Genomic DNA, 24,539 nt, shown 5'->3' on the forward strand with positions numbered 1-24,539 from the left:
AGGCACACTGCATGGAAATTATGCCTTGTGTTCCAGGTTAGGGGGACACCTGCTGTCCAGAACCAGATTTATAAAGAGTTGTACTTTTGGAGGGGCCCTGGTGGCATAGTGGTTAAGAGCTTGGCTGCTAACCAAAAAAAAAAAACAGCAGTTTGAATCCACCAGCCGCTCCTTGGAAACCCTATGGTGCAGTTCTACTCTGTCCTATGAGTCAGAATCGACTCAACAGCAATTTTTTTTTTTTTTTTTTTTGTACTTTTGGAGTCATTACCAGCAGTCGTGGAAAATGCGAATTGAGATTTTAGGTGAATGTCTCAAGGCAATCTTTGAAGAGTCTTTGCTTACAGATTTTATAATGTAAAGTTTGGAAGTATAAGCAATAACTTGGAGCCTTCGGGGTTAGCCTGCCTGCTGTCATACTCATTGGCTTCCTCTGATAGTGGTCTCTGTACCTCTGGTTTCCCTTCTGCCCACATGTTGCCACCACATTCAATTTCCTAGAGCACTGTTGGTTCCTGTCAATCCCAAATGCCAAACTCTTCAAAGACACCCAAGTCATAAAATCTGTCCCCAAACTATTTTATGAATCCCCTCATGCACCTTCAGCTCCAACACCAGGGCTCCACGCTCTCCACCTCCACCTCTGCCTGACTCTGCCTCTCCCACGGACAGTCTCCCTCCTTCTGTACCTGCCTCCCAGTCCTACCCAAATTCCAGGACCAACTCTTCCTCTGAAGCCCCAGAGCAGCTTACGTGCACCTGTCCTACTACCCGAAGTCCTCGGGTGGTACAAACAGTTAATGTGTTTGGCTGTTAAATGAAAGGTTGGCAGTTCAAGTCCATCCAGAGGATCCTCGAAAGAAGGCCTGGTGATCTACTTCTGAAAAATCAGCCATCGAAAACCTATGGAGCACAGTTCTACTCTAACACGCCTGGGGTTGCCGTGAGCTGGAGTCAACTCTACACTAATTGGCACTGGTAGCACCACATTAAACTGTGAGTTCCACGAGGGAAGGCTTTCTAATTAATTTACCATTCTCTGTTCCTTGGAGTACAGCACAGTCTAATGGTCACTGGAATACACGCTGCCATCCAAGCAGGAATACCACACTTTCAGTGCTCAGTAACTGTCCTGCTAGAGAGACACCCACTCCTCACTGTCCTGCTGAAAGTGCAGTCTCAAGCCCTGGAGAGGAGAGCAGCATCGGCCGCTAAGGCAGAATGGAATATCAGCTGTAGCAGTTCACCCAGGTGAATGAGCCCAACAGAACATCCTCCAACATGGCGTCCTCTCCTTCCGGCAGTTGCAGCGTCTTCGGGAGAGTGGCGGCTCCGCCCCTGCACACAGAGCCTGCCGCCCATGGGCTGCTGTGCTGTCAGTCTGCCTTCCTCTTTCCCCAAACGAGAGCTGATAGGTCATTTATATTCACTTGTTCTAACAAGGGGAAGCAATTAACCTCCTTCTCTCCAGGGAAAGGGGTCGTGCGGCAAAGGGAGCTGCTCCTAGCTGTCACTGTCTATGTTCTCTTCAGGTGGGGCGGGAGAGGGCAGCTGGCGGCACAGCCTTCCCTCCGTGGAGGGTAATGGATTTCATTGACTTCCAGACGCTCAGAGGTGTCTGTGGGATTGAAAGTGTCCTGGGGCCACCAGCTCAAAGAGAACCAGCCTGTAGGCGTGGGCGGCCTCCCCCATGGCTGCAGCGGCCCCTTCCTCATCAGATGCTGCCTCCCTCCCAGAGAAACGCAACGCCGACGCGGTTGCCTCACCACCGATTCTTCGTCAAGGATGATGGTGCCAGGCGCTTGTAAACAGGAGCTTCTGAGAAAACGCACACAAATGTGAGGCAAGTGTCTGACCTTAAAGCTGGCCTCACCATTTTGTGAAAGAAATTGGAATGCAGAGAATTCCTAATCGTTTTGGAGAATGATTTCACATTGGTTTCAGAACCAGTATTATCATCCTCCAATATATTCTTCAGGGAAGTAGAATAAAATGGTGATAAAACGCCAATAACATATCTTTGTAGTGTCTGAGAGTGGTGTGGAACACCGACTGCCAATTTCAGTCTGGAAGCTTCTCTCCAGCACACATATGGATCTTTGAGCAGAAAGGGTGGCCCCCTGTCACTGTTCCTCTTCCTCCTTCTCCCTGGGCAGCAGCAGCTTTGAGGAGGGCAGTGTGCCCACAGGGCAGTGCTCAAGGTATTCCAGACCATTCTATAGAAATAGTTCTGGAAACAGGAGTAAAAAGTACACAAAGGGAGGACTGTGAGACGGACCTAAGGAGGCCCTTTTTAATCTCCTACTGCTGCTGTAATACAAAACACCACAAGTGGCTGGCTTTAAAGAACAGGAATTTATTGTCTCACAGTTCTGGAGGCTAGGAGTCTAAATTCAGGGTGTGACTCTAGGGAGGTCACTAGTCCCATGAGGTCCTTGGTGTTCCTTGGCTTCTGTCTTCCCCCATGTGTTCATCTCTGTGTCTGTTCTGGTCTTTCTGTAACTCAGAAGTGAAGGTTGAGGACCCACCCTACACTGGTATAACCTCATTAACATAACAAAGAAACTTGATTTCCAAACACGGTCACATCTACAGGTACAGGGGTCAGGAATTCAGTATGTTTCAGGGGGACACAAGTCAATCCATAACAGGCCCCCAGCAGAGCGACGCTCCTCTCCTTAAAGCGGTTGCAGAGAACCACATCCCCGGGTCTCCTGGTTCCTCCAGTCCATCTGCCTGCCGTCATCATCACGACTCCTCTTCTGGTTACAGAGCAGTCATCTCTTGCTGTGCCCCTCCCCCACCTTTTCAGGGCCTTCCCTCCATCGATGGTCCTGTCCCTGGGCCAGCTACCCCCTCACCCTGTGGCCCTTCCTCCATCTACTTTGTAACTTACTCAAGGCCCTACACCTACACTCCCCTCTAACTACTGTCCTACCTTCTCCCTCTTTGCCAAACATCTGGAAAGAGTGGTTGGAGGGGAAGGCACCCCTGAGGACACAATAGTTCAGCTGGGATCTGACGGCGCCAAGGAGGAGGGCAGAGGAGAGCACCCTGGGCAGAGAGTGGCTGAGCCTGAGGCCGGGGCAGGGCCCGGGGCAGGGTGGGGGACAGGGGCAGGGGCCGGAGGGGGGCAGACTGGAGCCCTGGGAGCCTCTGAGGTATCTGAGCATGCATGTCAGCAGTGATGTGATGTGGGGCAGAGGCCATCTGTTCAGGTGGGCTTCTTGGATTCCATGGGCATCAGAACACTGGAGAGTGTCCCTGATCATTTCAGGACCTTGGAGAGAGATTGAGATTCCCACAGAGACATCCCTGAGCCAGGGGAACCCTGGAGGGAGTGCAGTGCCCCTGAGAAGGAGGGGAACAACGTGTGGGGACAGAGCCCTGTGGGATGAAGACTTTGGAGGGGAGTAGAGGAATTCAATCCATAACAGCCCCCCCGAAAAGACAGGCTTCAGAGCAGGCTGAGCACAAGGAGTCTCCCAGAAAGATGGTAGAAGCCAGCATTCAGGTGTGGGGTGGGGAGGGACCCAGAGGCTGTGAGGGCTGACCCCTCGGTTCTACCTGGCTCATCATCAAGGGGCTGCTGGTGGCCATGAGGCAGGAGCTCGACTGCACTGGGTAGAGGATGGATGGAAGTGAGGAGGTACAGACAAGGGTGCAGACAAGTGGATTTTGACTCTAGTGCACATCAGAATCACCTGGGGGGCCTCTCCCAGAGCTTCCAAGTCAGTAGTTCGTGGTGGTGGTGGGGGCTGTGCTAAGAATCTGCATTCCTGTCGCCTTCCCTGCTGCTGCTCCAGGCCACACTTTGAGAACCCTTGGAGTTGACCAGTCTTTGAGGATGTTTGGCAGAAAAGTCAGGACAGCAGTTGGAAGGGAGTGTGGGTGTAAGGCCTCGAGGATGTCAAAAGTGCCATTTGGTACCCTGGAAGGAGGAGCATTCCTATTGCAGGTATTTCCCCTAAAGTGTGCTGAGGCTAACAGCCACTGGGCTCAGCGGCAGGGGTGTCCGGTCTTTGCTCCTGAGGATGCGAGAATTTGTCTCACAACCCCTGGCCTGTAGAGGGCACCATGCTCTTTTTCCCAGCGGCCAGAATGTAAACTGTCTCTCCATCCACAGCGGGTCTCCTACAGCTTGTGCCTGCTCAGTCAGTGGTGGAAAAGGGCCAGCCCTACCATGTGGGTACCCCCCCAGGGTCCCTGGAGCTTTCATAGGGGCAGAGAGGGCACAGGTGTGATGTCCTGGGGTCTGGGGCGGTCCGAGTCCCGCACTTACGCTGGGTGGTGACAAGGGGCCCCCTGCAGGTTGTGAGGGTGTCAGTGGAGATGCGCCTGATGTGAAGTTATCTGCACACCGTACAGGGGAGTGAGTCAGACAGGTCTGTGGATTGGGGGCAGATACCTGTTGGAAGAGCTCCCCTGGCTGCCGGAAAGCCCGGGGGCGAGGTTCTAAGAGTCTGTAAACCACACGGTGCTAGGCCTGCAGCCTTCCGAGCCTCCCCAGTGAGTTCCATCCGCTCCTCTGCTCGGAGTTTGGAGCCAATCTCAGTGTGCTTCCCCAGCTCCCTGCATCCACCATCCTGCGGCCTCCCCACAGGCTGCTCCTCTGGACTCCTGGGCTTCCCGACCACGCCAGGGCCACAGCCCTCCCTGTCATGTAACCTTCACATCTCTTGGTCTAGCTGGGATCATTCAGTGTTGATGATGATGAAGACTATGATCATAATAATACCAAAAAAGGGCAACCGAGCCTTGCTGAGCTCAGCACTTACCACACGCCATATCCCATGCTGCCACATTGGAGATGCCGTCCCCTTTCATCCTGGGAGCTTGGTTCTACTCTGACCTCACTTCACAGATGAGGAAACTGAGGCTCCAAGAACACATACTGAGTGCCTGTTAGGGGTTGTGAGCAGTGCCTGGGAACGCCCAGCTCTGAGAAGGTACCCCTGGGGGCTAAGGTACCTCCTGGCCCAGGCCAGGCCCAGGGATAGGAACTACTTTCTTACCTCCCCAGTAGATGGTGGCTGAGAAGTTCCTCTTTGCAGCCAGAGCTCCTTGGGAACTGAAGTGGGATGTCCAAGTACTGAGATCCACCCGAGGGGTCCCTGTCCTTGGGTGAGAACCTACACCAGTTCCCCTGTGTGTAACCCAGGCACATCAGCCAGTACTAAACTCAGACACATCTGAGTTGCAATGCAGGTCACAGCAGCTGAGCCGGGTAGCCCAGGGGAAAAGCACCCACATTGGGGTCCCCCAGCCGGGGCTGGCATCTCGGCAGCACACGTACCATTGGTGCCTCCTGGACAGATTCCACACCTTGTGCCTGGTGGCTCCACTACACCACGGGGCTGGGAGGAGCAGCAACCCACGGGTGCTGACAGGGCAGAGGTGCAGACGCACAGCGCCAGTACACAGCAGGCCCCGTATGAGGCAGTCCCAGTGCTACACATACAACCAACTCACACCCGGGCGCTGGACTACTGCGGCGCCAGGCCTGGAAGATCCTCAAGCACTGCACGGGACCCAGTCTTGTCTGGGACCTGGCCTCACCTGGCTGGCCGTGTTCTGACCCACCACGGCCTCGTAGGGTGGAGGGAGCTCGGCAGGGTAGAGCAGGCCAGGGCTGCTGATGGTGACATCGTACAAGGCGCTGAAGGGAGAGGGAGCAAAGTCCAGGTGCAGGCCCCTGCAAAGGAAGAAGCACACCATGTCATCCGGAGGGAGCAGTGCCCACGCTGGGGGCACCACAGAGTCCCCAGAACAGCGCCTGCCAGGCCCTCCCTTGTCCAACACTTATCACCCGTGAAATAAAAACCCAATTCACTAGGGAGTTTTAAAACTTGTTTTTTTTCTGGAAAGATATCAACATTTTCAACAGACTCTATGGTCCTGTCCATTAAAATTAAGATAATCATACAGCTGATTAAATCTTTAACAGAATTTTACAGGCTATATTAGTGAGTATAATCCAAAGGCAGTTTTGTGTTTTATTAGAACATAAGAGAACTACTCTTGGGCTGGATTTTCTTTTCCATCACACTGCAAACATACCAACAAAGAGTTTCTATTTCCAGACCACTCCTCCTTTCACCTGCCTTCTCTACTCTCATTCAACATGCTGTCATATCAGCTTGACTTCTCCACTAAAGAGAAACGTGGCTACTTCAACTGCCGACCTTCCAAAGCCTGCTTCTTATCCATCTCCCTGGCCTCAGCCCCAGACATGGAGGCAAGAGGGAGGACGAACCTCTGGGCCTCGGCCGTGGGCGTGTAGGTGTATTCTGGAGGGTAGTAAGGTGGGGGCGGGATGGGGGGGATGAACTCGTCGAAGTCCAGCGTCTGGTGGAGAACGGTGCCGTGGGGAGTCACGCAGGCAGGGTTGGCAGAATGGGGCCTCTGCGGGAGGAACTGAAAAACAGTGGGAAAGAGCCGATCAGCGTGATCCCGGACAGCTTGCGTGGCTTGTGTCTACTGAAGCTTATTATCCATAAGCTTTAATTATCCGTTTTGAATGTTTGAGATTGAAATTGTCACACCGTGACCATTAAGCACACAGTTTAAAAACCTGTCTCCACGAGGAAGCGTTGTCTCCGCAGCCTCATAATTTTGGTTCCCACAGTGCTTACACTGAATGCCTGTTTTCTGAAGAAAAACAGAGTCTGGGGAGTCTTCAGCTCTATTCCTACCACTAAGCCTGAGTACATGCCCCCAAAGGGGCCTGACGGCCACAGTTTAATACAGCATTCCCTAAGTGTGCTCCAAAACCCAGACCCACAAGATATTCCAAACCACCCCGACCCCCCCAAAAATTTCTATGTTGTTGTTATTGTTGTTAGGTGCTGTTGAGTCAGTTCCAACTCATAGTGACCCTGTGTACAACAAAACGAAACACAGCCTGGTCCGGCGCCATCGTCACAACCATTGTTATGCTGGTGCCCATTGTTGCAGCCACTGTGTCAATCCATCTCATTGAAGGTCTCCCTCTTTCTTGCTGACCCTCTACTTTACAAAGCATGATGTTCTTCTTCAGGGACTGGTCCCTCCTGGTAACGTGTCTAAAATATGTGAGACAAAGTCTTGCCATCCTCGCTTCTAAATTTCTATAGTTAAATATTTGGGGAATGCCACATACTGCACTCCCTTCTTGGAGCACTGCAGTGTGAGTGAGCTAAAGACCCCAAGAAGGCCTGTGTTGAAAAATGTCTTTAACTTTATTTAACCCAACATTGTTTAAATATTTAATTATGGACACCTTAAGGTGGCACAGTGGTTAAGTGCTCGGCTGGTAACTGAAAGGTCTCTAGTCTGAACCCACCAGCCGCTCCATGGGAGAAAGATGTGGCAGTCTGCTTCTGTAAAGATTGCAGCCTTGGAAACCCTATGGGTCGCTATGAATCAGAATTGACTCGATGGCAATGGGTATGGGTTGGACATACAATATCTATCAATATTTTACAGCTCCAGGGAATCCATACATTTTGTAGAGCATTGCTGTGAGGGAGAAGAGCTCCAGAATGTTCCAGGGGATGGCCTTAAAAACTGAAGTGGTACTTGAGTGAACTGTGAGGTAGCGATCACTTAACAAAATGCATGCTGTCTCTGCTAGTTTTCTGTTTCTGCTCATGGAAAAATCCTGACTGGTAACAGCTCAGAAACCCATCTTGGGTTTCTGCTTCCCAGATGCTACCATGGAGTGAAGATGCCTGAGACAGAGCTCCATGTCCAGTCAACAGCTCCCTGGAGTACCTCAGGTGAGAAAAGACTCTGCATTTTCCCAGCTCTCCACTCTGCCCTCAAGGGACTCCCCACAGCATGGAAGGAGGTAAGGAAGCAGCAGGGGTGGATAAGACGAGGACTTGAAGTCAAGTCTCTCAGGCCAGGCAAGGACAGCTGCATTAGGAAACAATCAGCCCTCCAAGCACTGTGCAGAAACCTGGGGTCCACAAAGGTTAATGAAGAAGATGACATTGGAATGGGTGTTGGAAGCTTGGTAGGATTTCAACAGGTAGGCTGCTAGGAAGGCATTCAGGAGCGAGAAGAACAGGTGATCAGAGAAAGGTATGTGTAACAAAAGCGATACAGAAGGCTCTACCAGTTGATTCTTAATTCTGGGGAAACTGGAAAGCCAGTGAGGGTGCTTGTCTGGAGAGCAGCCCTACTTAAGCTGTGTGGTAGGAAGTGCCTTCTACAGCACTGGGAAGTGTGGGCTGGAGTGTATGGAGACTGGGGCAGTAGAACATTTTTGCACCAGTATGGGTGAGGTCATGATCTGATATGGTCACATGCTGGGAAATACCAATGCTACCATCTGATGGAGAAAGAGCTGTGGCCACATCTACCCATGTAACACAGTCAGACTAGAACGGGTTCCTGCGTGGTCTCAGTCTTCTTAGCACACAGAGCATGGTCACTGCCTTTCCAGCTGGTCTGACCTGCAGCTTTGTCTGATTGTCTGTAATGGAGTGAAGCAATGGCTACAAACAGGTCTGGTGTGTGTCTGTCCTCCTCTATCTACCTTGGTGCTTACGGCACAAAGCTGAGTAGCTGGAACTAGGGTCGGTGTCCTTGAGTTCTAGCAGGGAAATATTTTACATTAGTCTTTATCAAATTAAAAAGATCAATAACATACTCAAGCAAAACTGATGAAATGCAGAAGGTAAAATCACACTCATATTAAAGGTACACTCTACTAAGAAGAACAACAAGCCCTTTCACGGGCATGTCTAAGAGCTCCAGCTGATCTTATTAGCGGGCTTAAGAGAGTAGACACTGCCCTGCACCAGGAGCTTTGCAAGGTTAAGCCGCAGGCTCCACACTTACTCTAAGCCCCTGACTGCCCTCCCAGTGTGTGCTGGCCGCCTTCATGGAAGCATCTCAGACTCAGCGTGTGTCACACCAAGCCTTTTACCTTTGCTCCTCAACCTCCCCAGTGAGACATCTGCCAGTCATGCTTGACATCTTCCTTCCCCTCCCTGCCATCAATGTCTATGAAATGAGGGCAAGGTCTGTCTCTCAGCCCAAGGTCACCATCTTTGCACTCTGCTCTGTGATGCTGGGACTGGAAGTCTGCAAACCACATTTCCCAGACTCCCTTGCCAGCCGGCTCCTGCTAGGTTCTGCCAATAGGAGGTGCTAGAGGGACACTAGAAGGCAGAAAGCTGGGAGAGCCATTGTTGCTGCGTTCCTGCTCCTTCCCCACTCCTTCCCTTCTGTTCGCCCAGCCCTAAGGGAAGTAGCTGCTTCCAGTTGTTATTAATCCCTGGCTAACTTCAAGCACCCCTTTTGCTCCTTCACCTTTTCACACCAGGGTAACCAACAACGTATTACCTTGTTGAAATCCTGAGGGTGATTCTTTTCCCACCTGGGTCCTGACAGCCCAGGGCCCAGTCTGTCTTACCCCACATACTCCCTGCACCTCGTCTGGTGCCTTGCTCACTGAGGAGACAACAGACTTCTCCTCACTGACACTTCCGCTCAGGCCTGTTCACCCCGTCTTTGCACGAGCATCTAACATGTCTCTCGGCCTTGATTCCTTTCTCTTGTCTCCATTATGCTAGTAGAGTTACTTTTAAACCAATCCGGTAAGGCCCCTCCCACTGGAAGCCCTTTACTCCCTCTACACCTTGCCACATGAGACCCTCGCTCACGAAATCCCAGTGAATGTCCAGCTTCCTGCCCTCCATCTAACTCGTGTCAAGGATTTTATTTTACTTGGATCCACAATTAACGACCATGGAAGCAGCAGTCAAGACATCAAAGGACATACTGCATTGGGCAAATCTGCTGCAAAAGACCTCTTTAAATGTTAAAAAGCAAAAATGTCACTTTGAGGACTAAGGTGCGCCTGACCCAAGCCATGGTATTTTTAATCGCCTCATATGCATGTGAAAGCTGGACAATGAATAAGGAAGATGGAAGAAGAACTGATGCCTTTGAATTGTGGTGTTGGCAAAGAATATTGAATATACCATGGACTGCCAGAAGAACGAACAAATCTGTCTTGGAAGAAGTACAGCCAGAATGTCCCTTAAAAGCAAGGATGGTGAGACTTTGTCTCACATAGTTTGGGAATGTTATCAGGAGGGACTAGTCCCTGGAGAAGGGCGTCATGTTTGATAAAAGTAGAGGGTCAGCAAAAAAGAGAAAGACCCTCAGTGAGATGGATTGACACAGTGGCTGCAATAATGGGCTCAAACATACCTACTATTGTGAGGATGGTGCAGGACTGGGCTGTGTTTTGTTCTATGTAAGGTCACTGTGAGTTAGAGCTATCTCGATGGCACCTATAACTAACAGCACCTTAACACATGAGACCCTCACTCACTGAGTCCCAGCGAGTATCCAGCTTCCTGCTCTTTAGCCAACTTGTGTCACAAAACTCCTTTCTGCTCTGAACACACTGTGCTCCATCACAATCCCAAATACCAAACACACTTTGTTGCCTCTTCCTGGATCTCCACTTACCTCTCTCGTGGTAACCTCCCAGCCGCCCTTCAAGACCCAGCAGAAATGCCCCTGACTCTGGAAAGCTGACCCCTTGGACATCCCACACCGTCCAGCACCCAGCAGTGCCCTGCAGCCTCTCACATTAAGCAGTTATGGCCAGGTGTGAAATGTAACTCCACCTTAGGGTGTTGTGGATAGCAAATGGCTCTAAATCGCCCCTTCCTCCCGAGCTGGTTCTGATCGCCCAGGGCCAGGTGTAACTCCCTTGTTTAATCTGTGTAGTGACCCAGGACCCCATCGGCAAAGGCACACCTATGCCTGGTGCGTGGAGTGCTGCTGGTACCTGGCTCAGGTGTTCACACACCTGCTGTGAGCATCATGGCGCCCAGGTCCCATCACTCACATGGCAGGAGGGTCCAATTTAGACCTTGTGGTGAGAGTCCCCTTCTCACACGCCAGCTCTGGAGAGAGGGAGCGCCAGCTTAGACGTGTTCCATCCTACGAGGGTGCACCTGGAAGCCAGGAAGTACTGGGAACTGATGTATCTGGCCTAGGGCAGCTTTCCAAGGCCCACTGAATACACAAAACCAAACTCCTTGCCATCATATCCATTGTGATTCATAGAGGCCCTACAGGACAGGGCAGAACTGCCCCATAAGGTTTCCAAGGAGCAGTTGGTGGATTTGAACTGCCAACCTTTTTGGTAAGCCGCCAAGCTCTTACCCACTACACCACCAGGGCTCCACACACAGAGAGCCCCTAAAATTTGATTCCATCCAAACGCTCTGAAACTGGGATCTGAGGAGGAGCACAAGGAAGTCAAGGGGCTTCAGGGCTGGAAATCAGAAGGCCAGCTCTCAAGCCCCAGCCTGACTGCTGAGGGGCCCACATGACTGTGGGCACATCACTGACCTCTTTCAGTCTCATCCCCTCTTCTCTGTCCCCACCTGAGCCTGTCATACCGAGACACACCATTTCTCAGGCACAGACCCAGGTGCCAGAGAGCCCCCATGCCATCTCCTGTAACAGGAACAGGGGTAGGATGGCTGGTGGAGTAGGGGGAGGCACTTCTGGTGGGATGTGAGAATGGCCTGGGTGTGGAGGGCTGGGGCCCCAGGGCTGGCCATTCAGCTCCCTTTGCACCCCTCCACTGGGCCTCTGACCAGCCTTGCCCTCCCTGGTTCACTGCAAAGAGCGTACCCTTCCTTAGCTCGCCTGCCACATACTGGTTCTGGAAGTGAGCCACACACTTGAGGATTTTCCGTAAGAAATACAAGGGAAAACACTTTTCCTCTACCCCTACTTAAGCTTGGCAGCAATACCAGGATGATTACTATAGTAGAAGTGTCTGAATTGACCTCCCCACAGCCAACGCTCCAGATGAGCTGCTGTCTGCCCTGATCTCCCAGCCCTAGGAGTGGTGCCCGAGGCCCCCTGCTGCCCTCTGGTCCCACCACACCTGCCGCCTGCCCAGGGGGATCCCACGCTTACCCAGGGCTGCATGTGCATTTTCCCACACAGGTCAATGTCAGCTTTAGTTACTGTTGTAACTGCTTAATAAAGTAGGACTGCAGGCAGATAAAGTTGTTCTTTCTATGAAAACCAAGTGGAACGCTTTGGAAAGATTTGATAAAGGAGAGTAGTTAAGAAGAAATGGCTGTCCAATTAGGTCTGGGCAAGACAGCAGGAAAAGAATAGAGAAGAGTCCTAACAGTCTGGGAAGTTCTGCACTCAGATTGCCGTCCACGTCTCGCTCCACTTTGAAGGAGCTGAATCTGGAAATCATAGATGGCGCAGTTTCCAGGAAGTTTATGTGAGAAATACAACCCAACACACCAAACAGGCCCATCATCAAAGAGAAGGTCATGGCCCCAAATCAGAAGACCAGTGGGTAGATGCTCGTTTACATGTTTAAAGTTGGAATAAAATGTTTATGGTGTGTGGGCACCATTGTTGTTATTGTCTGCTTTAACCAGCTCGTTAGATTAATCAGCCGCCCTTAGCCCTGGTCTGGTCCTTAAGTGGCACCTACTTCCCAGAGAAGTCTTTGCGGAGCCCAGGCCTCGAGGAAGGTCACTGTGGATATAGGAGGGCCAGCCTCAGCAGGGTGATGGATGAGGGGGAGAGGCAACAATACTGGTGAACGTGGGCTGATTCTGGGGCGCCTGAGGGTAATGTTATATCCCTGACTGGCCTATACCCCTTAGTAGCTTCTGGGTCAAGCACAGTTATCACAGCTGTGGAGGACACAGTGCCCTATTTGTACTTTCTAACGAAGCTCTACTTTATAAGGCGATGGCTAGAGGTTAAAAAAAAAAAAAGACAATAATAAAAGAAGATGTTAACAAGCAATGAAGATGCATGTAACAGTAGATGATGTTCCTTCGGCTAAAGTGGCTGCAAATAAGCTAAGTGCAGAGGAAAATAATATCATGTAAAAATGAGACTGAATTTTAAAAATGAAACAAAATGAGATTATAGACACTTCAGAGAGAAAAACCTTTCTCCACTAAACTATATCAATAAACTGAATTTTATAATCAGATTGCCTGGTGCCACCATTTCCAAACATATTAGGATAATTCTGCTTTATAAATTCTGACAGTAGGCACAGCACTTGGCATCTCCCGTATACACACTTATTCAGTCATATTAGTTCCAATAATTGCTAATTATCTAGAAATTCTGATCCACAGAAATGAGAAAGGAATGATGAGCTCTTTGGAGGACTTATTCTTGACATCTTGATTCTCTAACAGCACCTGATGTATAGCAAAACTCATAAACTGCTTGCTAATTGAATGAGTGAATAAGCAAATAAGCAAATAAAAATGAGTAAATAAATCAGCAAATAACACAAAATTGTGACTCTCCTGAAAAATTGTTATGTCTAGAATTTCATTTTATTGTGTAAATTCTTCACATATAAGCCATAGCAGAAATCATGACTGAGGTATCCTATCTAACCTTTAGGAGCAGGGAAGGGGCTGGGGAAGTGGGAGAAGAGAAAGCAGCTTGTCTTTGCACGCTTGCGTGCTGGTACCAGGCTGCCCAAGCACGCAGAGCTGCCCCTTTGGGCAAATTAGAGTGTGGTGCCCTTCCTATGGGAGGCCAGAATTCCTTGGCAGGTCCCACGGCTTGGCAAGCAGACTGGCTTTTCATCCCTGACCCCAGCACCCCGTGCAGTGAGCTGCTCAACCAGGGGCCTGGCAGGGCAGTGGACCTGGGGCCGGGATAAGGAGTATCCTGCAGGTTCTTAGACAAGATGTTCCTGCGGGGTCGCCCTCTTCTTTTCGAGAAAAGAAGTTAGCGTGAACCTATCAAGAAAGAGGTGGTAAGAGGGCTTCTCCATACTTGTTCACAAAGTGCCCTTCCCTCCAATACTGCTCTCATCATAACTTAGTGCTTCTCACTTTGAAGGCTTTAGATAAAAATAAATATCAGAAAGAAGAGTTATTACAACAGCAAGAGCCACAATTGACTCAACAGATGAAAATTTAATCAGGAAAAAAAAGTCAAAACGGGAAGATAAAGAACACAGAAATAGTAGTGAGTAGTATACCTTATATAAATTTAAATATAGAGGGGCAATGAAAATGTGATAGGTTTATGTGATTTAAATATTAAGGATTATTGAAAGAGAAGGGACATACCAGCGGGAAAAACCCTAACAGCGTAGAACTCAATGTTTTAAACTAGCCCAGGAAAACACAAGAGTTGGCCATGGTGTGGAAGAAGGAGGAGGGAAGTGAAATCACTCCAGAGGGAAGATTTGGCAAGAAAAAAAAAATCATGCTTGCAAAGGCATAAACATCAATATAATCCTTCCTTTCTGTAGTTGGGTGAGTAATGAACAAAAAAAGTTATTTAAAGCAGGGAAATACGCACACAGAGAAACATAAACAGTACATATACACTCAACACATTTTATTTTATGTCTTTTTACATATATACGTGGGCAAATTCCTAGAAAGACACAAACTAGCAAAATAGACTGGAGAAGAAATAGAAATCTGAATATATTCCTAACAAAGAAAGAGATTGAATCAGTAATCAAAAAACTACCCACAAAGAAAAGTCCAGGCTCAGATGGCTTCACAGGGGAATTCTACCAAATATTTAAAGAAGAATTAGTATCAATTCTTCAAGAGTTCTTCCGAACAAACAGACAGAGGAGGAGGGAACACTTCCAAACTCATTCTGTGAGGCCAGTGTTACCCTGATACCAAAACCTAGCAACACGTAAATAGAAGATTATACACCATGGCAAAGTGGGATTTATCTCAGGAATGAAAGGGTAGTTTAACACCAGAAAATCAATTAATGCACTACACTATATAAATAGTGTAGAGGACAAAAACCAACACCCTTTCAGGATAAAAACACTCAACAAACTGGAATAGAAGGGGGTTTCCTCATCTGATAAAGGGCACTTACGAAGAGCCCACAGCTAACATCATGCTTAACAGGGAAAGATTGAAAACTTTCCCCCAAGATGAGGAACAAAACAAAGATGTCTGCTTTCATCACTTCTGTTCAACATTGTACTGGAGGTTCTAATCAGGGAATTTAGGCAAGAAAATTAAATAAACAGCATCCAGGTTGAAAGGTAATAAGTAAATCTATCTCTATTTACAGATGACATGATCTTGTATATAAAAAATCCTAAGGAATCCACACACACATACACACAAACAAAAACAAACTACTGGAGCTAAGAAACTACTTTGGCAAGGTTGCAGGACACAAGATCAATATAAAAAAAATCATTTGTATTTCTATACACTAGCAATGAACAATCTGAACATTAAGTTAATAAAACAATTCCATTTACAATAGCATCAAAAAGAATAAGATACTTGCGATGAAATTTAATAAAAGAAGTGCAAGATGTGTATACTGAAAACTACAAAAGATTGCGGAAAGAAATTAAATAAGACCTAAATAAATGGAAAGACACCCCATGTTCATGGAAAGAAAGATTGTTGGGAGGGTGGTCTGCCTCTATGATTCCCATCCAGGCTGCCTAAGCTGAGGCCTTGGGCTCAGAATATTCTCTGATAAGGAGTCTGGAAATTGGGTCTCTCTTTCCCAGTCCCTCCTCCTTGTCAGAGAAGGCTTCCTCCCTATTCTGAGCTCATAGTAACTTTCTCTGTCTCTTGCTCATGCGTGGGCACCATATGGCATCTGGCCAACCCCACCATCTCCATAACTACTTTATTGAACTAAGTATGCACTAAGTATGCTGTTTCGCACCTGAAAAAAGACAGTGGCTAGTCCAGGTGTGCCTGAACAAAGGCTCCTTACTCTTACCCCTTTCGCCTTTCCCATTCAGTCCAGCATGTACACCCCTCTGGTTTATACTACATAAACTCCAGGCCCGAGTTCCCCTTTGTTCCGGCACCCACAATGTATTGAGGAGCATGCGTGGAGATGACTATACATCTCACCCTTGAACGGGAGCGTTTTAGGGGAACCTGGCTCATGGATAAACCTTACTCTGCTTGTCATCGTCCTGATTAATATGTAAGTTATAAAGGCCTGTGGCCATGTCAGTGAGTAGTGTGATTATTCACTCTGATCCAAAGAGCCCTGCACTGTCTGATTTATTTCACTTGGTACATCACAAAGACTTATTATTGTTAAGGCGGTAATGCTCCCCAAACTGAACCACAGAGTGAATGCAATCTTTATCAAAATCTTAGCTGGCTTTGCAGAAGCTGATGCTAAAATTCATATGGGAATTCAAGGGACACAAAAGAGCTAAACAGTCTTGAAACACAACAAAGTTCCTATTTTCAAAACTCACTACAAATGATAATAAACAATACAGTGTGGTCTGGGCATAAGGACAGACGTATAGATCAATGTAATAGAACTGAGAGTCCAGAAATAATCAACAGTGCCAAGACAATTCAATGGGGGAAAGAACAGTCTTTTCAATAAATGGTGCTGGGACAACTGGACCTCCACGTGCCATATAATAAAGTTGGACCCCCTACCTCACATCATATACAAACATTAACTCAAAATGGCTCAAACACCTAAAACTGTAAAACTCTTAGAAGAAAACATAGGAATAAATTTTCATGACTTTTTATTAGGCAGTGGTTTCCCAGATATGACACCAGAAGCACAGGCAACCAAAGGGAGAAAACAGATAAACTGCACCTCCTCAGAATAAGAGCTTTTGTTCTTTAAAGGACAGCATCAAAAAAGTGAAAAGACAACCCACAGGATAGGAGGAAATAGATATAAATCTTATATCTGATAAGGGACTTGTATCAAGAATATATAAAGAACTCTTATAACTCAATAATAAAAACACAAATGACCCAATTTGAAAAGAAGATATACAAATGAGAATGAGACGATTTCAACATCATTAATCATCAAGGAAATGCAAGTCAAAACCACCATGAGGTATCACCTTACATCCACTAGAAGGGCTGTAATTAAAAAGACAGATAATAACAAATGTTGGCAAGGATGTGGAGAAATTGGAACCCTCATACTCTGTAGGTAGGAATGTAAAATGGTGCAGCTGCTTTGGAAAATAGTCTAGCAATTCCTCAAAACAGTTATATGACCTAGCAATTCCACTCCTAGGAAATGAAAACATATGTCCACAAAAAAACAAAAAACAAAAACCTTGTACGTGAATGTTCACAGCAACATTATTCTTAATATCCAAGAAGCAGAAATAAGCAATACGTCCATCAACTGATGAACGGAAAAATAAAATGTGGTATAGCCATCCAATGGGATATTATTTGACGATAAAAAGAATGAAGTACCAATACTGACACGTGCTGCAATATGAATGAACCTAAGGAGTGGGAGGGAAATGGGTGTGCCTGTGACTGCTAAGAGTATGGGCACATGGGTGATGAACATTTATTTTGGTGATGGGTGCACTACTCTGTGACTATACAAAAACCACTGAATTGTACACTTTATGTGGGTGAATTGTATGGCACATGAACTATATCTCAATAAACCTGTTGCCCATCTCCCCCAAAAGAAAAAAAACATACAGACATTGACTAATCTTTCCATGCCCTGCTGTGAGCCAGAGTCTGCTGCTGCCGTGCCCCATGGTCTTTCCTGTATAAACTACATCTCTACGACATTATCTGACCCCTTGTTTCTGTGTTTTTAAAGTGGAGCTAGAACCTGAAGGCATCTATGAAGCGATATGTGTGCAGATGCCACTGAAATTTTTATCATTTTATCCAGGTCCCTTATAGTTGTCTTACCCACACCTAAAGTGACAGCAATATATTTAGTAAGCTTCTTTCAGAGTCTTTCCAAAACATTCAGTTTTGTTATAATAGAAGCAACTATCTTTTCGCACACATATTTCATTGGTTTATATGGTACTGGAATATGTCATTCCAATCTCAACAACAACAAAATAAATAAAATTTTAAAAATACATTAAAAAAAAAAAAAGAAATATCAAGGAAGGTTCAGGGAAGCAAAAGGGGAGGGGAAAGAGAGAAGTGGGCAAGTCAAATCCTTTGATGCTCCTTCCCCAGGGTGTGAGCTGTCCCCTCCAAACCATTCTCAGCTGCAACGTAACTAGCATGGAGAAGACAGAAGAGCATGGATATAACTACAAGGTCTACTTATGAAACAATAAGCCATTGTTTGAAAAAAGAATTACTGCAGCTATTTGTGTGGACATTACATTCTTCATCTATTTAACAAGTATTTGAGAACCTATACTTGCTAGATGTGGTCAGTGGTGGTTCAGTGGTACAATTCTCACTTTCCATGCTGGAGACCCAGTTCAATTCCCAGCCAATGCATCTCAAGTGCAGCCACCACCCATCTGTCAGTGGAGGCTTATGTGCTGCTAGGATGCTGAACAGATTTCAGTGGAGACTCCAGACGAAGATAGACTAGGAAGAAAGATCTGGTGATCTACTTCTGAAAAATCAGCCAATGGAAACCCTATGGGTCACAGGGGTCGGAACCATTGTGCGTGAGGTCTCCATTACTCAATGATGACAGCCAACAACAACAATGACAATGTGCTAGATGGGTCCCTGGATGATGCAAATGGTTAATGTGCTCGGCTGCTAACTGAAATATTGAAGGTTCAAGTCCACCCAGAGGCAACTCGGAAGAAAGGCCTGGCAGTCTACTTCTGAAAAATCAGCCATTGAAAACCCTCTGGAGCACAGTTCTACTCTAACACACGTGGGGCTGTTATGAGTTGGAACTGACTCAATGACAACTGGTTTTATGTGCTGGATATGTTAATTGCTAGTGATAGGGGAATGCGTGAGACAAACAGAGTCTGTGCCCTTATGGAAGTTACACTCCAGTGGGGGATAAAAACAAATAACAGAGAACCCTGTGGAGTACAGTTCTACTCTGACACACATGGGATCATCATGAGATGAAGCTGACTCGATGGCAACTGGTTTTATAAGTGCTTTACAGTTTATAAAGTACAGTTTATAAAGGCACCATTGCATTAGTGATCATTACGGCAACATCCTAATAACAAGCTGACATTCCCTCATCATTTAAGAATAAAAATGGTCACATTTATTCAGTGCTCACCATTAGGTCCATTTCATAGGTGAGGCTTGGGGGCACCGAGAAGCTCAGTGACGTGCCCAGAGTCATCTGCTTTGTACATAGGAGGGCCAGGACTCACACCCAGACCTGCCTGCCTTCAGACCGGCATCTCTGGGCCCACTAACACTGAACTGTGTAACAACTGCAGATTTCTGTTGTAATTGTATACTATATTATATTTACAACATATTGTATCCTTATTCAGTCGATAATTTTCATTTTAATGCGTACAACCAGGAGAATGCAAACTTTCAGTGTCTACAGCCCTTTGGTTCTGTTATTTTAGTGGGAGATTTAGAGACTGACAGTAAAACCTGCTGGGATGAGTAGAAGCTGACAGTACTTAACCTTCCCTGTATGCAACACACTGGAGAAAATCACCAACATAAAGCCTCAGTGAACAAGGCCAAAGTTCATCACTGCTGACTAACTGCTTAATTAGATACTTTTCAGAAATCTGCCACCTCCCCAAAAGGTCAGCTGCTGTGACAGCTACGTGGCTACGTACCGGGAGAGCGAGGCCGCACGCTGCATATGATTAGAGCCGAGGAATTTTTAACATTTTGGTAATGAGGCCCTTTGGCCTATACCTTGATTAACTGATGGATCGCCATGGGGTGGATGAGAAAGAAGAACAAATACAACAGCCGGCTACAAGAATAGTTTGCTTTTTCTTTCATAAGATGCATTAAGCACTGGGGAGGAGGCAGGGCAGGTCTGGAAGGAACAGTCCGAAAGAGATCCCTACCCATAGCATGAAAGAACAATATCTCCCCATCAATGACTGTTTATTGTACTGAGTTTGGTGGTAACACAGTCAACAGCGGGCTAGGTTCCATTCATGCTGAAATTACGAACAGCCTTAGTTATTTATTAAGTGTGCCTTAATAGGCATGTGTGTCAGTAAGTGTGTGATCCTCTTCTGGCCTCATCACTCTTCCTTGGGAGCTGCAGCTGTTCCTCTGTAAGATCCTGGTCACCGGGCAAAGGATGGCCAGTAGTCTGGCCCTGGGTTCTGAGCTCTGGGTTAATTGCTGTTGCCGTCGAGTCAATTCTGATTCGTAGAGTACAGACGAGCAGTTTTTCAATTTGAGAACTCATTTTCTAACAACCCTAAACCAACACGACCCAAAACAGTTGCCATCAAGTGGACTCCGACTCATGGTGACCCCATGTGTGTCAGAGTAGAACTGTGCTCCATGGGGTTTTTAATGGCTGATTTTTTGGAAGTAGATCACCAGGCCTTTTTCCCAAGGTGGGTGGGCTTGAATGTCCAACCTCTCAGCAGCCCAGCACGTAGTGTGTGCACAACCCAGGTACCCCCTAACAACCCTAGACTTCCTTTATTAAAGAGAATCTGAAACCTGAGGAAAGCGCCTTGCTCTGGAGGTGCCAGCCCCAGAAGGGATCTAGGGCTGTAGGACTTTCACTAACATTACTCAGGGTCAAATGCCAAGAGCCATTTGGGGGGATATGATGGCAGCAGGACTCTGCAAACATGGAGCTCCAACAGCTCCTAAAATAAACACAGCACACACACAAATCATCCTCCAGAGGGCAGCCAAGGGCCTCCAAGTGCCATGAGTGGTCAGGGCCCACTGACCTGACCGCTTCCTGGGCTGGAAGCCAGAAATGTCCACTGCTGTAATGGTTTCAGACTGGCTAGAGGAGGGAGTAAGTGCCGCCATGTTGAGTGTGCTTGGGAAGAAGGGAGGCTACTCACCATTTGCAGGACGTCAGAGGAGACCATCTGCATGCAGCACATGGCTGTGGCCAATGCACACACGATGGTGGAGAGGACATTGAGGGCGCACACGCTGAAGAGGAGGTCCTGTGAGGGAAGATAGAGAAGGTCAGCCTCAGCTTGGTGCCCAGCTAGTGGAATCCAATCTGCCAAGGTCCAGAATGAATGTAGTCAATTGTCTTCCTTCATGGAGGTTCTGTGTTGTTGGTTTTTTTTTTTCATAATTAAAATCGGCCCTTAGTGTACATATACCTGTTCATTCTGATCAAATTAGTTTTAGATGCTAAGTAATGTATTTTACAATTTTGAGAATGATTAGGTAGTCAATAACATGTCTAAGAAAAACTGGAAATGGCCACCATGTAAGTAGCTGGGTAATTTTTATCCATCACAATGTGCAACTCAAAATTTTGATAAATATTTAATAAAATGCCCAATTCTAAATTAAACTTTTTATTTTGAGATAATTCTAGACTCACATGCAGTTGTAAGAAATAATGCAGAGAGGCCTCATGTACCCTTTACCCAGTTTCTCCCAATGGCAACATTTTGCAAAACTATAGTACAAATCAACACCGGGACATTGACGTTGATGCCAATCAAGACACAGAACATCTCCATCATCATAAGGATCCCTCATGTTTCCCTTTTATAGCCACATCCACCTCACTCTCCCTGCTCCACCCTCCTCTAACCCTGTCAACTACTAGATGGTTCTCCATTTCTATAATTTCAAGGATGGTATATAGAGTCATCCAGTATGTAAATCTTTTGGATTTTTTTCACTCAGCATGATTCTCTCAAGATTCATCCAAGTTGTTGAGTATATCAGTAGTGCATTCCTTTTTATTGCTCAGTAGTATTGCACGGTTTGGATGCATCGCAGTTTGTTTAACCATTGACCAGCTAAAGAACATCTGGGTTGTTTCCAGTTTGGGGATATTGAAAATAAAGCTACTATGAACATTTGTGTACAGGTCTTTGTATGAACATAAGTTTTAATTTTTCTGGGATAAATGTCCAAGAGTACAATTGCTGGGTCATGAAGTAGTTGCATGTTTACTTTTATAAGAAACTGTCAAATCATTTTCCAGAGTAGCTGTACTGTTTCACACTTCCAACAGTGATGTGTAAGTGATCCAATTTCTCCACATCCTTGCTTGCATTTGGTGTTGTCACTATTTGTATTTTAGCCGTTTTGATAGGGGTGTAGTGACATCTCATTGTGGTTTAAATTTGCATTTTCCTGTGGTTAATGATGTTAGTCTTAGTTTCTGGGGCTTCCATAACAAAATACCACAAAATGAGTGGCTTTAAACATACAGAAATTTCTTTTTTCACAGTGCTGGTGGCTAGAGGTCTAAATTCAGGGACTTGGCAGGACCATACTCTCTCTCTATTGGTTCTAGGGGGAGATCCTTCCTTCTCTTTTTCAGGTTCTGTAGCCTTGGGTGTTTCTTGGTGTTCTTTGGCTTGTAAACAGATTCTCATATGGTGTCTTCTCTGTATGTGACTCTGTTTTTGTGTCTGTTCTTGTTTTTAAAAATATGTCACTCAGAAGGGATTAAAACTAGGACCCACCCTACTCCAGTATGACCTCATTTGGCTTAACCTATTTCTTCAAACATGGTACATTCACAGGTACAGGCGTTATGATTTCAATATATCTTTTGAGGAGACACAATTCAACCCATAACAATATTGCACAATCTCTCCATGTTCTCATTTGCCATTTGTACATCCTCTTTGGTGAAATACCTGTTTGTGTTTGCCCATTTTATAGTTCGATTGTTTGCATTTTTACTGTTGAGTTTTTAAAGTTCTTCACATATTCTAAATACTAGTCCTTTGTCAGATATGTGGTTTGCAAATTTCCACCCCTCAGGCTCTAGCTTGCTTTTTCATCCTCTTCACATGGGTTTTCAGGGAATAAAAGTTTTTAATTTTGATGAGGTCCAATTTATCAATTTTTGCTTTTATGGATCATGGTTTTGGTTTCAAGTCTAAGAACTCTGTCTAGCCCTAGCTCCTAAAGATTTTCTCCTATGTTTACTTTCTAAAATTTTTTTAAAAATAGTTTTACACACTTCCAGCCAAATGGCGCTCTCATGCTGTCCCTCCACAGCAAAGATCCGAAAAACTAAGCCAAACAGAGAAAACAGCAATCCCGAAACCCTAAAACATCAAATGAAGAGATAAAAAACTCAGCCAAGCACCAATGGAGTGAGAAAACTGACAGAGAACAGAGAGCGAGGAGAGATTCATGCAGAGGTCCCCTATCAGCTAGCACAGTGTGGATCCGCCATCTTGGACTCCTATCAAAGACCAGCAAATAGGGGGTATGAGAAAGCAGCTTCACAGAGCTTCCAGCGGGAGACAGAACAACTGGTAATTTGCGATATACGCTTTCCCACCCCCCACCCTTCTTCACCCCCATTCAGCCTCCTCTGCTTCCGGCAGCCACAGTCTCTCGTCTGGGAAGCATCAGCTGCTTAGATTCCACCCGCCCACATTGGCCGGCTCTCTGAGTGCTATTTGTTGGTGCTGGTGTTGCTTTTTTTCCTCTTCTTTTGATTTCTTCCTTACCTCTCACCACCTCCCCCTCCTGTCACTCAAATACCTGGCTCCGGGTTCCATCTTTGCTTCATCCTGAGGGGCTGTGGAGCTCCATTCACGTGTGGAGCTGCTTCCCAGACTGGGCTGCCATGCTGGTGGGATCCCAAGACTTTTGTTTGTTTGCTTTGAATTGTTTGTGTGTTTTATTTTCCTTTTCTTCAGTTGGGAGCCCGTTCTGGCAGGGTGGTGCTGAGCAGCTTGGCGCCTACCCCCTCAGTTTGCACAGACACCCAGAGGGATCCCTGAGAGCATTTCTTTTTTCGTGGGTTTTCTTTTTTTTTCTGTTTTTTCGACGGCTTTTCTTGTTCTTTTTTTTTTTAATTTGTTTTGTTTTCTTTCCCCTCTTTGTCTTTCTTCATTACTCAGTTTCTTGTCTCTCTATACCTTCTGTCTCTTTCTGTTCCCTGAATACCTGGCACTGAATACCTCTATGCCTTCTAGCCAGGCTGTACTGCAACACCTGAGAACAACTTCCCCAGACTTCGTAGCTGCAATGGTGGGATCACTGGGAGCTTTGGTGTTCTTTTTCCTTTCTGATTTTTTATTTATTCATTCTTTTCTTTTCTTTTTTTTCCTTCTTCTTCCCCTTTTTTTTCTCCATTTCATAGTCTCTCATCTCTCCACTCCAAGAGCAAGCTCACCCTAGCACTTTTTTTTGTTTCTTTGTATGTTTTTGGCTCCTGTTCTTCTCTCCTCTCTTCCATATCCATCCTAGCTCCACATATAACAATCTACCCCCTACATCCTGCCTACCTGCACCGTGCGCTTAACATCACACCACCAAGCAGCACAGGCACAGCCTACTGGAACCTTCTGTGCACTAATTACTGACCCGCCGTGGTGGCTGTAGTAAGTGCCGCAAACAACCCGTCCCTGTAACTCCTCTTCAGCTAGACCTGCCCTGCTGTACCATATCTGAGTGACTGACACTGCCAGTTGGAGAAGGAGACGAAAAGTATCATGCCAACAGACGAGCAAACAACAAAGAACACACAGCCCACCTGCTCAGACATAGCCAAATTAAAAAAAAAAACAAACAAAACAGGACGAAACAAATAAATCTACAACCAACAAATGAGAAAAATAACTACTTAATGCCCCGAAGACAGCAGACAATATCAAAACATTT

The 24,539-nt window shown here is 46.5% G+C and overlaps 1 protein-coding gene across 1 annotated transcript in view; it reads right to left on the reverse strand.

Annotated features, from left to right (window-relative positions):
- Positions 1-24,539, reverse strand: part of ENTREP2 (endosomal transmembrane epsin interactor 2) — a gene marked incomplete at its 5' end in the record, with an annotated part of 641,425 nt that overhangs the window by 12,784 nt on the left and 604,102 nt on the right. Inside the window, 3 exons of the mRNA XM_012554457.2 lie at positions 5,560-5,695; positions 6,257-6,417; positions 20,774-20,881. Coding sequence (XP_012409911.2) covers positions 5,560-5,695; positions 6,257-6,417; positions 20,774-20,881 — 405 coding nt within the window. The remainder of the gene's footprint in view (positions 1-5,559; positions 5,696-6,256; positions 6,418-20,773; positions 20,882-24,539) is intronic.

The sequence above is a fragment of the Trichechus manatus genome, unplaced genomic scaffold (genome assembly GCF_000243295.1).
Source record: "Trichechus manatus latirostris isolate Lorelei unplaced genomic scaffold, TriManLat1.0 scaffold00019, whole genome shotgun sequence".
NCBI classification, from domain to species: domain Eukaryota; kingdom Metazoa; phylum Chordata; class Mammalia; order Sirenia; family Trichechidae; genus Trichechus; species Trichechus manatus.